The sequence below is a fragment of the Neodiprion pinetum genome, chromosome 5 (genome assembly GCF_021155775.2).
Source record: "Neodiprion pinetum isolate iyNeoPine1 chromosome 5, iyNeoPine1.2, whole genome shotgun sequence".
Classification (NCBI taxonomy): domain Eukaryota; kingdom Metazoa; phylum Arthropoda; class Insecta; order Hymenoptera; family Diprionidae; genus Neodiprion; species Neodiprion pinetum.
The window spans coordinates 18,956,403-18,970,659 of NC_060236.1; the positions used below are offsets into that span (position 1 = coordinate 18,956,403).

Consider the following 14,257-nt stretch of genomic DNA (forward strand, 5'->3'; position numbering starts at 1 on the left):
GGTAAAAACTCATAAAACAGTAAACGATAGTACAATAGAAGCAAAGTCACTCTATTTTGTGAGTGTAACTAATTTTATAAACTAATCTTAAAGTTGAGCAATAGTTATTTTCTTCGCCATGTACACAGGTTCACCCTAAACAATTTGTCTTCATGAATATAAGAAAATCGAAGCTATAATAACGTTAATATACCGAAACATCGAATGAAAAATCACTATATTCCAACTTAAGAATATCTTGAAAAGAAGGAAGTTACAAAATATGAGTAACTTGTGGTTGATTAAAGTTGACTGAATTCCAGGCAATCCTAAAGTTGCGAAATAACGCGTTTTCCGAAAAATACGTTAAACTGTTGCATCAATGTTACGAAATTCATAATTACGAGTTTTTAAATTCTAAGAAAAGCCTTGCTTTTGGCGGTGTTTTTTACACCGACATACTTACTGGGTAGGTCAGGCGGCTGAGGAGGTGTGTGTGTCTGTTGTGCGGGAACCAAACCCAAGGAGCTCGAGGCTACGACGTTGCTCCCTGATGCCCCACCACTTCCTACAGAGGAGCTGGACGTTGGCCCAGGTGGCGGAGCTGCAAGTAACATTCGATCAGTGAAAAATGCAAGCTTTACACATTTTAGGGGGAAATGCTCTGCAAAATAAATCTATTGCAGAATAACAATTGTTTTAAACAGAATAACGAACAGATTTGAAGAATAAGATCGTACAAGTGTTGTGAAAAACCTTCTTCTGGCTAACAAATCCAAAGTGTCGATCAAAAAATAAATTCCAAGAAGTGAGATAGTTCTGGATTTTACTTTGCTGATGTGTTACTTAAACGACCACGGATTGTCCAAGTTTGAAAACGAATGACACAGCTGAGAATATCTTTATCAAGTCATCTATTACAACGAAGTGCAGCGAGTATTTTGGAAAATTATATTTAATAACAACTCACGATGAAAATAATGTAGGAAACGAAGGGAAAAAACTTTCTTGAATATTGCCCAATCATTTACAACATTGATAAAAATTAAAAACAAGACGGAAGAAAGAGCAAAATTGCAAAGAGAATGTCAGAAAGCCTAAAATTTTACTCTCAATTTGGTCAAAGAATAATTGAAGAATAGAAGAAGTAGAAAAAGAATATTGAGAGAAATATATGTTGCCGCAATATATTTTATAATTATTGTTTAATAAAAAGGAAAAAGTAAATTGAAAATATCCTTAAATTAAATTCATGAATTCAGGGCTTGCAGCGACTAAAGTTCCGAAATATAGTTGTATTAGTGCTATCAACCATAAAAAATACTTGCTAAAATAGTGGCATTTTGAACCAATCTTGAGCTCATTTCTCAACGATTAACAAATATTGGGGTGACAAAAATGCATTATAGGACAGTTCCATCACATATCCTCCGGTAAAATCAGGACAAAAAATTCAAACAACTTGTAAAAAATCGATATGATACTTTGGCAAAGTTGAAGGACTCCATATTGTCATTTTACTCTAAAAAACTTGGTGTAAAAATGTGACTATTTTTACCTTCATTCAGCAAATTTGGAGTTAAGAAAGATCGATCCCAAATTGCCGGAGTTACTCAGTGTAATATAGAACACTGCGAAAAAATTCAAATAAAAGTACCAACTTTTCACACAAGTTTCGTTAGCGAGCAAATTCTTTGAAAGGAGATATGAATTTTTCAATATTACGAATTTTCGATGTGTTCGAATAGCTTATATTTTCTACAATATGCAAATTATTTTCTCTATGTCGCTACATTGTTTCTTTCTGCGCAATACATGTATAAAAGCAACTAAGTAATTATGGAAAGTATGAAAAATACATTGGAAGACTATATCATCATTAAAATAATTGAATATTATAACAATAAACATGAATACCCCATACACAATTATTCAAGAGTTTAGACATACTTCTGTTTGAATCATCGCGCACATTGACAATTCATTCAAATCGTTCTTCCTTATTGCAGTGAAAATGCGGTTCATTTCTACTTCCTTTTTCCAGACGTGAGTCTTTTGTATTCCTTTCATAGTGTTAATATTTCTTCATTCTGTTATCTTACTCTCGCAAATTTTTTTAGAGAATAATGATAGAATATGGGTCTCCTCGAATTTGCCAAAGAATCGTGCATGTTTTTTACAAGTCTTCTCAATTTTCCGTCTTGACCTATTCTGGGTTATTTTAAATGGAACCAGCCACGTACAAAGGCATCCTGGCATTTAGAGGGGCACGTTGACGCAGAGAGCAAAGTTTGTACTTTCTTCTTATCAAAGACATGTAAATAGAGGTAAATAATAATAGGTGTGAAAAATAGTGGAAAAATAGAGTGATTAGTTGCACACTGGAAATTCTGTGAACTTCTCACCTCTGCGTACGTATATTTATGTAAGCTCTAATTTGATGTTGAGATTTGGTGATAAATTGAGCCAGATTAATATCGAAGAAGAGAATGACTGTATTGTAAGACATAAATGAGCAACAACCTATAGTCTCTGATAAAAATATGTCGATACTAATATTGTGTGTACGAGATAAATTAGTTATTAGAATCATAATTAATTAGAATTTAAAGTATGTAAATACATGAATAGCTATAAATTAACACAGAGTGAAATTCTAGGACTAAATTTTGTAAAAATTGATATTGGAGTCTGTGTTGCTATTTCTTGGGAATCTACTTTGGTGATACAATAAAACTGTATTCAATTTTCTTATTCTCATTGATTGTTGAACCAAAAAGAAGAATTAGTCATAACGCTTAAAGCTTAGAGTCGAACTTTGAGAAGAATGAGATAGAGAGTTCAAAGAACTAAAAAAAATGATTTGATCTTGTTTTCAAATAACTAAATCAAATGTCCATTGCTGAAATGTGATTTTCCGATAATCTTTCTGCTTCAAACTAAATTTGTGTTATTAGAACCAATTGATTATTTCACGCCAATTGTTAGTTAAATAAATCTCGAAAAGATTCGATGCGATTGTCGAACAGCTCAAATTTTTTTTAAACAGCTTGACTACATGTTATTAAAATAGCAACAGATGTTGCAACCGCGAACAGAATGACATTTGGTTACAACCTAGCAATTATTATTCTATACCACTATATTCGAAGGAATAGAAAATCTGAGAATGATTAAACCAAAATAGCCCTTTAGTTATTTCGTATCGATCAGTAAGTAAACGTACAATATGAACAGAATTCCAATTACATGACAATGAGGTATGCATTGGTGGGCAATACCATTTGTCTTTTTGTCAAAAGCATTTGAATACAAGTTCTCCGAAATCATCTCTGATAATATTGATTATGTACAATGCTTTTGATCGTGAGGTTATCGGATTTCATGTTTCTGAGTTATTTGCATGCCCCTTCCCACAGCCATTATTGGATCGAGATGGACTCATAGATATAATGAATTGGTTTCGCTGTTTTTGATAGTCCGTCAGTCAATGCGGTAACCACACAATTGATTCATTCAAATTTATACTGCTTGAACTTCATTGATACACCAAAGCAGCTGGACAATAAAATTGCTAGAATTTCCATAGAGGAAATTATTGATTTATTGTATTTCATTACGCGTGGAAGGAGATGAAAGGAAGGAAAACGAAACAATTGAGCCCCGCCATTTGTGTTCAAGATTTGTGTATGTGTGTGTGTCTGTATTTGTTATTAACTTGTGTCTATCACATATAATATTTATGTAACTCAGCAGCTTTTATAAGGTAGTAATAATAACTGCATGGATAATCAACATGGTTATCAGGTCTTTTATTACTGAAAAGTATTGTAGTACAGGGTTAAAACGTACAAGTTTGAAGTTAGCAAGGTTAACGTAACGAATCAAAACGAAAAAGCTCTATCCTGGAGTTTCAGAATATAACTTCACAGCAGTTGAATTTTCAAAACATCAGTTTCATCGCAGTTTTTATGAAATCGCACAAGTATATTCATAGAATTTATACCATTCCTTTATTTCTGCATCAAATAGAAATGTATGATACGTCGTCTTTTATATTTGGAGATATATATGTCACGTCAAAATCGACCAGAGCACCCCTTAAATTTTCGTCCAGTCGCTTGGAAAATAAAGCGGAACCGTTCCACGCTGACCGAAAAGATTTGCAGATTAAGCATAACTGTTCTATAAGTGTTTCCCTTGGTTTGACCGTGACGCAGCTAGGCAAACGTTAAACAAGCGACGATCGAACGAAGAAACAAGCAGCTAGGTAGCCTATGGAGAGGTATTCGCCCGCGTGTCGAAACATAGAAGAGTTAGAACCTCGGGTTCATTCGAGGTCACGCGAAACGGCGTGTAATATGCGACAGGGAATTATCGATGCCGAGTGTCTGAAAACCGTCGAAATGAAATGAAGCCGTAAATCATTCTCAGCTACGTCGAGCCGAGGAAACGCCAGGAGCTGTGAACAAAGAGGCTCGAGGTGAATCGACTAGTTACGAAGAACCGTACATATTCTCCAATCACTTGATGAGTCGTCGTCCAGTTTCACGGACGCCGTTCGCTCTCTAGGAAGTTTGGATACTCAGTGATATTAATCCTGGCGATTTTTTCCGCTATCTCTCTCTCTCTCTCTCCCTATTTTAATTATCCTTGATATTGTACGTACGCGCCTATTCAGTTTTTAATAAGCTGTGACCTATTTTCGTTAGTTGGAAGACGTGGGCAGGGGGAGGGGGGGGCGAGTACGTGCGTACGAACGACGAACGGACGGACGAGCGTGCGTGCATGCGTGCGTGCCTCTAACGCTGCGTGCCCTGTAAGCGTGTGTAACAAACGAATAGCGTTGTTTCTTTTTGTTATTGTTTTTGTTCTGCCTTAGTTTTACTCTCTGTTGATTCTTTTGTTTCTCATTTTCAGTTTCTCTGTTTCTTTTTTGCTCCCTTTCACAGTCTTCCGTTTTCGTCTTGCTCTCTTTTCACTAACGTTAAATGTAAATATACTCACGCTGGCCTACAGGATACATTTTTGGACGATGATATTCGGGTACGCGAAATGACGATTATCACTAATAAATTAAGTATAAAAAAAAGTTGTTTTTTGGTTTTTCACAACACAAAACCCACTTGGCCACACGACACTACTTCCCCCAGCCCAACACCACACTGCTCGGAGGCCAGGCGAGCCAGATAGTCCCTACCTTACTTTAGCAATGGCTGACACCAGCCAGCACCTTATTGGTCACTATTATATCAATTGTCTAGTGCCACCAGGCTGTAAACCTGACAGATACAAAATACGAATATTGCTGCAACCTCTTGCCGCTTAATATGCACCAAGGTATATACATGAAAAGGTATTTCAACTAATGCAAAATTGATTATTGTAATTCACATTTCAACAGTATGTTAACTTCTCAGTCAATGAATAACTAAACGAACTTTTGGTCAGTCATTTCAACGATTATTATGTACAGTTTCTGTCAAGATGTATTAAATACGCGTTTTTTTTTCTTTTTTTTTCAATTTTTGTACGTAAAGTAATGGTAAAACAGAATTTGAACTAAAAGAACAATAAGGAAACAAACAATGAACATCGAGCTTGAATGCTACAGTAATGATTTTAATAAGAAAAAGTAAACTATCGGTAACTGTGTATATGAACACAAATTGGGTTCGGCTTATCATGGAAAGTGGTTATTTTTCGCACTTGACATTGGCAGCTCTGATTATGGTGGTTGCGTGGAAAATACTGATGGAATAACTGAACATAGGGCGCTTTCCTTTTACGTCAATTTTCTGACTCAACACGACACAAAGTGATTTCATTGGCCTATTTCGTTGGATCTGACCAATTAAATCACTTGGTGTCGATTTGTGTCAAAAAATTGATGTAAAAGTAAAGCGCACCAAAGTGGTGAGGGTAGCGTAGAGAGAGATAGCTCAAAGGTCTAGTGACCACCTGTTTTTTTCTATTAGCTACTGCGCATGGTTGCACTGTCGAATCAAAAATGTTATCCGCCGTGATATTCGCTGAACGACAAGGCGATCGAGTCGTGTTACTTTTTTGATGGCTGTACATGGAGCGAGCGAGAGAGGTCACCTTTCTTGCTTCACTCTCGGTGCGCCGAAGGCTTTTACTTCAGCTAGGATACCGATGCGCATTCCAGTTATATATATTTCAGTGGTTGCAAAGAGAATTCCAGTGTTACCAACGTAATACAATTGATAAGAACGTAATACTAGATGGCAGCAGCTGTTGGTTAGAGCTGTGAAAAATTCGCCGTTGACAAGAAGCTACGGTAGGGGTGGGCAACTTCTCGCCGTTCCCGCTGCGCCAAATTTGAGTGGTCCATTAAGCTTTTTACCCGAGTCAAGAGAAGATCGGCTGTTTTTTTTGTTTGATTGCCAGTGAAAAAGTACGGTTTATTGTTCGGCAAAGTTTGAAATTCGTTACTACAAGAATTATTCGACGCAGGACTTTATATTTTTCTATTTGCGTCGAGTACACGAGGATTCTGTTGTTCCTTAGGACTGGACCGATCATGATCTAGGCTACGGTTACCAAGGGAATAAGAATTGTTGGTAATGTCAGTAATCTCAATTACAGCTGTAAAGCAAATTTTAAGCAATATGTCAAATCATTTATTCTACTTGAACTTCTAAACCAAGAACGAAAACAGGATTTTAACCGCAATTTTTCTTTCGAAAAAAGTGGCTTTAAAATTGTCAAGAAAATCTTACAATTTGGACTAGGATTGAGGGATTCATTGGAAAATTATAATTTTTGCCATGCAACACGTGGTTGAGTTCAATCTATGACATATTGCACGTACGAACGGATGAATTTGAAAGTTTGAAAATGAAACAAGATTTCTTGAATAAAGTTCTAAAACCTGGCGAATTGTCAGGAGTATCAAACAGTGTGAAAAATATACATGTAGGCCATTTTATACATTTCGTACATACTAAATGTAATAAATGTAAAAAGTAAAAGACATTTTGTTCGAATATGTTTGCAGAACTGTTTTTCCTACATTCCTGACCGTAACGAATTAAAATTTACCGCGAATTCTTATAGACGGTGCCACGAACATGGTCGCTTTGCAGTCGATACTCGAAAGATTGAAGTAGTCATATATAGTACGATAAGGTACGAGTCGGAAAGTCGTCTGCGAGTAGGGGTTCGAGACTGTTGTTTTTCGTTTGGTTAACGAATATAAGGACGACTCATAATCAAGCAACATGTCGATCCCGCTGAGCGGTACGGTGAAGCGATCGGCCGGTGTCTACAGTGCGTTGAGCAAACAGTTGAGGGGGGTAAATTTGAAGCCTGTAAAGAAGATCTCCATCTCGTTTGACCCTTTCGGCAGCAAAACCGGACCGACGAGGTTAGTTGCCGACGATATTTAAGATCTGGATGGCATAGCCTGACGCGCATGTGTAATGTGCTTGGCACGTGACCAGCGACGTGACGTCAGTACGTGACGTTTAATTGACGCCGCCATCTTGAAACGCATGCGCATTGACATCATCACTGTAGCAGACGACGGTATACCGATTTACGTTATACGAAACAATTCTAAACCCGACATAGATGCGCTGCGTATAAAAAAAAAGAAAAGAGAGGGAAGGCGGCGTTATTTTAACACCGGTATTGCAATATAGGCAGTGATCGAAGTGTTTTAGTATTTTCTCTAATCCGATGAACGGTAGTACGTAGACGTCCGGAGTTGATTGGTGTAACTCGACTAGTTTCAATTTCTGAAAATTAACCACGGAAATCGAAATTTCACGAAATATACCTTCAGGTATTACGATTTCCGACTAATTTTCACCGCACGTATCTAACACCTATTTTCACTCGCTGAAAACGAATCTTATTTATTTTTTTCATCCCGTTTCTTACACCGCCCCATCAATTTCTAGTGCAGACAATTAAATCCGGACTTGGTTGTAAACTATTTTCAAATTTCGAATCCTTTATTTTGGAACAAAATATTGCAGTGACGTCACTGTGTTCATACTTGAAAATCGAACGTCCGTATCGTTTCAATATTTCGGTGTTCACACAGGAATTGAAGTATTACAAGTAAAGTTGTAGAACATATAATCAGTAGCTATCAATTTTGATACTGAATGAACATGTTTCTTTTTAGAGATTACTCAATTATGAGAGTATAATTTGTGCTGAGCATGATGGGGTTTAGAAACTGCAGTTTTGGGCAGAGTTTCGATTGAGGTGTTTGGAAATTTTTCGTTGCTGCATCAATTGTGATAAACACTAGAAATCGAACAGAAATTTTTTTTCGAGTCAGATTCAAAAATAGAATAAAAACGAACAAATGGTTCCTCAGTTCTACAGAAACATTGTTATACTTCTCTTCGAGTCTTCCACATTATTTTAATCCATGTTAACTTATATCGTTTTGTCAATTTTCTTTATTTTTCTTTATGTACTTTTAGTTTCTGTTCAAATCATATATATAAATACTTTACTCTTGTTTATACTTTATTACATATGCACCTTTATGTTCTGTATTTAAATATCGATTAAATGTTTATCTACACCTCTGTATTATAAAGAAACATGTGAATCAACAAAGAAATAAATTATTTTAAAGCTTAATTACCGCTTGATATTTTTTCATTAGCAAAACACATCTAGCATTTCTGATAACTCAATCGTTACTAAATTTTTAGTAAGTACATTACTTGAATAAAAAACCAATTCCAAGGATTAGAATTGGTCAAAAGAAAATAAAAACTTTGTGATGATGATCATGATGAAAATTGTTTAGCATCAGATACGACAATTTTTTGCATCATGGTATTCTTAGCCCCGTGAAAGGTGATCAGAGTTTCAGATTTGCAGAAAAAAAATTAGATTTTCTTTGAAGAGTAAAAGAGAAAAGTAAATAATTTTTCAACTCACCGCTGCATTGACCACATCCGTAAGCCTTTCCTAGCATCGAGACTGCGGTTGTAATCCGTAGGGTGCTTAAGTCCGGCACCTGTATCGGTAGCTGCTGTTCCATTTGTGCCATTTTGTCTGTAACAAAATTTGAGAAAATGAGCATTTTATATTATTTTTATTTACATACAACAATCACGCATACATACAAATTGCTTTTCTATACATCCTTCAATCTTTTCTTCGAAATTTTTATCGGAGATGAAATGCAAATTGTAAAGTTTATACCTCTTTTTTGTTTCATACAGATCGTTAATGTATTACCTGACTGGGCCAAAAATCGCAAACACTAATCCAAACTGTCGTGTGAAAGCTCAAGTACTATGCGATCGCTCTGAACCGTCTGTCACCTTCAATCTGAGTGAGTAGCGTGTCTTGTTTATTAATTTTTATTCCAGAAAAGATAAAGAAGATGAAATTATGATTCTGAAATTTGCCCAATCCTCAAACTATCACCTTCGATGATTATCAATTTTTCATTCTTGGTTACAGACAGCGGAGAGAACATCATTTTCAAAACTTCGAATCTGACGATTTTGGAGCTCCTGCAGCTCTTCAACAAATACATAAGCAGTCAGGCGCCAGTCGAAGAACCGGTCGTTGAATTGAAAACTAAATCAGAAAAGAAGCGGCGATAGATAGACCTATCGTTATAATAATTGCCGTCTGTATCTGATCCGATTCTTTCTCTTCTTGTTCATACATAGAACGTAATTATTATATGTAAATAGAAAGTTAGAAAATATTATAATATTACAAAGTAAACGTGTGGACAAGAAAAAACAAACAAACTAAAAACAGAACAGAAAATATTCATTTGTAAGTAAAAAAAAATCCCTATTTCGTTTTCCACACGATCCGATATTTTTCTTCTTCTTCATCTACTTGTTTCTTCAAGTTTTGCAAATTTACGCTGTCAAATCCAGGAGTGGTGTAAATTACAGTTTGAATCGTTTCGAGTGTTCTCGAATTTTCAATTTTCAATTTTTGTACCACCCAAAGTGAAACAAACGCTGGTCAAAATGGCCGGACGTTCAGGGAGTAACAACAAAGACTACAACATGAAACTTATCGACACGTTGTACAATCAGGTTCCTGCATTTACAGATGTTTTTGACGAGGAAACTTGGTACATATTTGTCGCATGTTTTGTTACCGGTACCTTGGTACTCGCCTTTATTTTGTCCAGATTCATTACTCTGAAACCGGTCGAATAAGTTTGCCTTCATCGTAACTGGCTTTTCACTAATTTTTAATGCTTAAGAAGTGACTTGATTGATGAAAATAATACTATACACCAAAATTTTTATTCGTGTCGTCAGGCTGGTAATTGAAAAAATTATACTTCAATTCCCGAAATTTCACAGATTTTTCAGAACTTTCAATCAATTTTTATCCACCTAATATTCCATCCTATAAAAACATCCATGGCGATGTTTGTGGGAAATTACAAAAATTTTAATCGTCTTCCTCCAGTTTACGAAATGATTAAGTTCTAATTTCTTCATGTCTCAAAAAATGTTGCATCCTCTACAAGTTTTCCGACAATTTAATTACTATTGTTCATTATTGTCATTCTGACTCACAATCAGTTGTTTTTCGATATTTTTCGATTTTATTTTTTGCTTTACGATGAAATGAAATAACACTGAATTCCACAAATTGATGCTATGAAAAAGTTTTGCCACGTAATTGTTTATCTATGAGAAATGATTTCGAATAAAATAAAAGGTATTGAAAACTTGTACTTATTTTCGAAAAAGTAGGGCTTTGCAGTCTCATAAAAAATAAAACAATCGAAGTCACTTTGACTAACTTTAGTGAAAAGAGTGTCATTTCGATATGCATATATTTATATTATTTATACCTCTTGTGATTGGTAACTCTGTTTATATTTGAGTTACACCGTGATTCTCAAACATTATTCTAGTCCTAAATTTAAAAAATTAAATAACACACTACATGATTTATTGGTCCGTACTAAGGTACCGGCGTGAATTGACAGAGCATATATTCAATTTCGCCTTTACGATGCGGCAGAAATTTTTCACCTTCAAACACAAGAATTTCTACTCGCTAACCGACAAATTTCATCCCTTTTCGTCGTTTTAAATGAGTAAGTGATTTAATGACAAACGCATTTCTCTGCAGTAACAACAATATATCAATTTTTCAATTTTCTCGTCCCGATTACCTCTTCATCATTGTGAAAAACTAATCGACATAAAATACCCTTATATTGTGTGGACTCTGTTGTTTTTATTAAATAAATGTTAACTACTATCAATGGATTCGAACAGGTTCATTTATTTCGGTAAATATATAATCGTCATATCTTCCCCTTATCCTCTCCATAATATATCGAGTGCTGTATTTGAATTTAGAATTTTTTATAACCATGTTCACTGATTTCAGAAATTTAAAAAAAATACCACATTATCCAGGTTCCAGAAATTTAGAAAGTAGAAGTGTTTTCGAATCGAATTCGCCCAAGCTTTACCAAGTTGTATTTTATCGTTTTATCCACGGTATTGATTAGAGAAATCTGAAAATCAGGGAACTTGATCGGGGAATTTTTCACATGTCAAAGAAAATTTTAAGCATTTTATCGCTCGTGCATGAATTCAGAAATATATTTCCGACAATCCATAGCACAAAACGCTGACAAACATTTAAAAGCTGTAAAAAAAAAGTTGCAAATGATGATTTTTTCAACATCGAACAAATGTTATACAAAAATATTGCAGTCAGGTTTTTCATACTATTTTCCTACCATCAAAATTGTTGCGTAGAACATTTTTAGACGACATATTTTTTTAAATCAAAATCGCCGGTAAGGAATTTTCAACACTATAAAATGTCTGCAGTGAAGGAATTTTGCTAGCCTTGAAACAGACCGAAATTGCAAAAATTGCGCATTTCACTCACGGTAATATTTGCAGTGGACAGAACCATGATCACTGTGTGACGTATATAAGACTGGTATAACTGGTAAGTCTTCGCAGAGAAATGATTTGAAGTAGCTCAATTTTCGTTTGGAACAAACAGCGACTGATAAAACTAACCGCATTTTCGTGACGGTAAAAAATATCACGACTGTCGTTATCTTTTGGTAAGTGCTATTTTTCACATTACGAATGCAGTGTACTATAAACTCTAAAACTTGAAATAAAACACTAAACAGCAACTCAGCTACATTTTATCGTGAGCACTGCACATATTATAACAGAAGTTCCAAAGAGGTGATGATAGAAGTTTTATTTATGAAAAGAAGAAAACAATAAATAAATTAAAAATTCCGCAGTCAGTTATCGTACGTCAGAATATGCCGTATAATCTGTGTGGTGAACCACGGCAGATTTCCGTACTCGGTGAATTCCGGTTAAATAACTTTTATCGCGTCGATGTACTGCGCGCATATATTATTAAATAAAATCTCGTCTACAATTCACGTTCTCATTTTTTGCTTTATATGTAGATTATTATTTAGGTATTTATATCGTAAATACACATATGTTTACTAAATTGTTCCGCGTCGATGCGGATGAACATGAAGATGATAGTCTCACAATTATGCAGATACGCTGTTGATGATGAAGATGAAGCAGGGTTCGTACGCACAGGGAAAACCCGGAAAACCGGGAAAACTCGGGGAGTTTCTTACAGCAGGGAAAAGTCAGGGAATTTCGAAAATAAGAATGGAATTTTAAGTTTCTTGAGGAAATAAACTCGTTTTTATACGTACATTACTTGCTATTAAACCTCCTTTCGTTTTTTTATCTTACTGACAATCGCTGGCTGTTGTTCGTAAATTAGTAGTCGGACAGTAAATTAATTACTAGGTAATATTGAAGGTATTAGTATTAATATGCAAAAAAAATTGTCATTAATCAGCGGAATATTTCTTGGAAGGTTACTGAAAAAAATCCTATTTTCAGGCTGGAACACCTGGAAAAGTCAGGGAATTTCGGGTTCCAAAAAACGTGCGAACCCTGTGAAGAGAACCTCGGAGATGTGGATGAGCAGTGTGTAAAGATGAGGATGAATCTTCCATGATATGCTGATACAGAGACACTGATGATGATGAAGAAGATGATGTAAATCTCGGAAATGTCGCGTTGCTCAAGTTATGAAGTGATCTGTGAATCTGTGCATACACCACTGTTGATAAAAATACATCGTTTTCAGTAATTTTCCATTATCCTTCAAGGTGTAATAATAGACCGGAAACCGTACGTTGTATAATTTGTCCGTACCTTAGCACGATGTTAAAATTGATAGTGCTTTGCGCAATATCTTGCGACTAAAGTAGGTAAGAAAATATCTTATCGTATTTAACCTACGTTACAGTTGCACCGATCAAAATGGTGATTGAAACACGTCAACGTAACTGCCATTCATACGTTTCGAATCCTAATTCGGCTGTATCATAATTCGAAGTGTTCACCAAGTACCAAGCAATATTTTAGGCCAATCTGACTGGCGGCAAGAATATTTTAACTATCATTCCACTTTCGATGCGGGCACAAGAACGAAAAAAATGGAGAATTCAGTAATTGAGATTGAATCCTAGGTTAAGTACAGTTGTAAAAAAAGTTCCTAATTTACCTAGTGTTGAATATTGAAAGGTCTTATTCGGCTCCAGAATCGTATACCATATAAATATAAGTATAACAATTAATACTTGAGCAATTTTGATATCAATGAGAAGCTCCGCTTATAGAAAGAGGGAGGGGGGGGAGGGGGGGGAGGGGGGGAGGGGGCGAGCCGTAAAGGTGATTGGAAAACTTTTGTAAGCATACCATCTTCCGGTGATTTAAAAAAATGAAACGAGAGAGCAATCGAAAAAATTTTCGTAATAATAATTACGTCACACATTCTTTGGTGTTACCTGTATTTATTTTAATTCATTTTCTCTCCGCAGTATTGGTGCAAATTTATTAATAACAAAAAATTGTCTTCTCATGGGGACATATATGAATGAAATGTACTAAAATAAATGCTAGTTTATTCTGGGCGAAGAGCCGCTCCTTGGTGGCGTAAATTATAGCACCATATATATATAATATTTAAAAAACGTGCACATAAGATATCGATACTAGTTCGTTCAGTACGAATTTATTTATTTATAACATAGAAATATCTCAAAAGATTGCATATCACAATAATTTTATTTATATCGAATCGATACTGAACGAACTAGTATCGATATCTTATGTGTACATTTTTTAAATATTATGTTTTGATTGATTATGTTTGATTTTGATGTGATTAAAAACGTTCAACAGCAGCTAAATCGAATTAT

At 35.2% G+C, this 14,257-nt stretch overlaps 3 protein-coding genes across 10 annotated transcripts in view; 2 read left to right on the plus strand and 1 right to left on the minus strand.

Annotated features, from left to right (window-relative positions):
• AGO1 (protein argonaute-2) overlaps positions 1-14,257 on the minus strand; it is a 48,579-nt gene that overhangs the window by 24,261 nt on the left and 10,061 nt on the right. For 7 of the 8 annotated variants that reach the window (XM_046628873.2, XM_046628871.2, XM_046628869.2 and 4 more), the window contains 2 exons: positions 8,914-9,030; positions 446-583 (listed from right to left, as the gene is read on the minus strand). In XM_046628873.2, the coding sequence (XP_046484829.1) occupies positions 446-583; positions 8,914-9,025 (250 nt within the window). In that variant the 5' untranslated portion in view covers positions 9,026-9,030. Of the gene's footprint in view, positions 1-445; positions 584-4,986; positions 5,257-8,913; positions 9,031-14,257 lie in introns of those variants that run through there. The other variant, XM_046628875.2, reaches the window with a different exon arrangement.
• On the plus strand, positions 7,118-9,590 carry mRpL53 (mitochondrial ribosomal protein L53). Its single transcript, XM_046628883.2, has 3 exons — positions 7,118-7,369; positions 9,201-9,313; positions 9,445-9,590. Exons 1-3 carry the CDS (start codon positions 7,224-7,226, stop codon positions 9,588-9,590), a joined length of 405 nt encoding a protein of 134 aa, XP_046484839.1. The 5' UTR covers positions 7,118-7,223.
• Positions 9,975-11,243, plus strand: LOC124220260 (uncharacterized). Its single transcript, XM_046628884.1, has one exon. It carries the CDS (start codon positions 9,975-9,977, stop codon positions 10,167-10,169), a length of 195 nt encoding a protein of 64 aa, XP_046484840.1. The 3' UTR covers positions 10,170-11,243.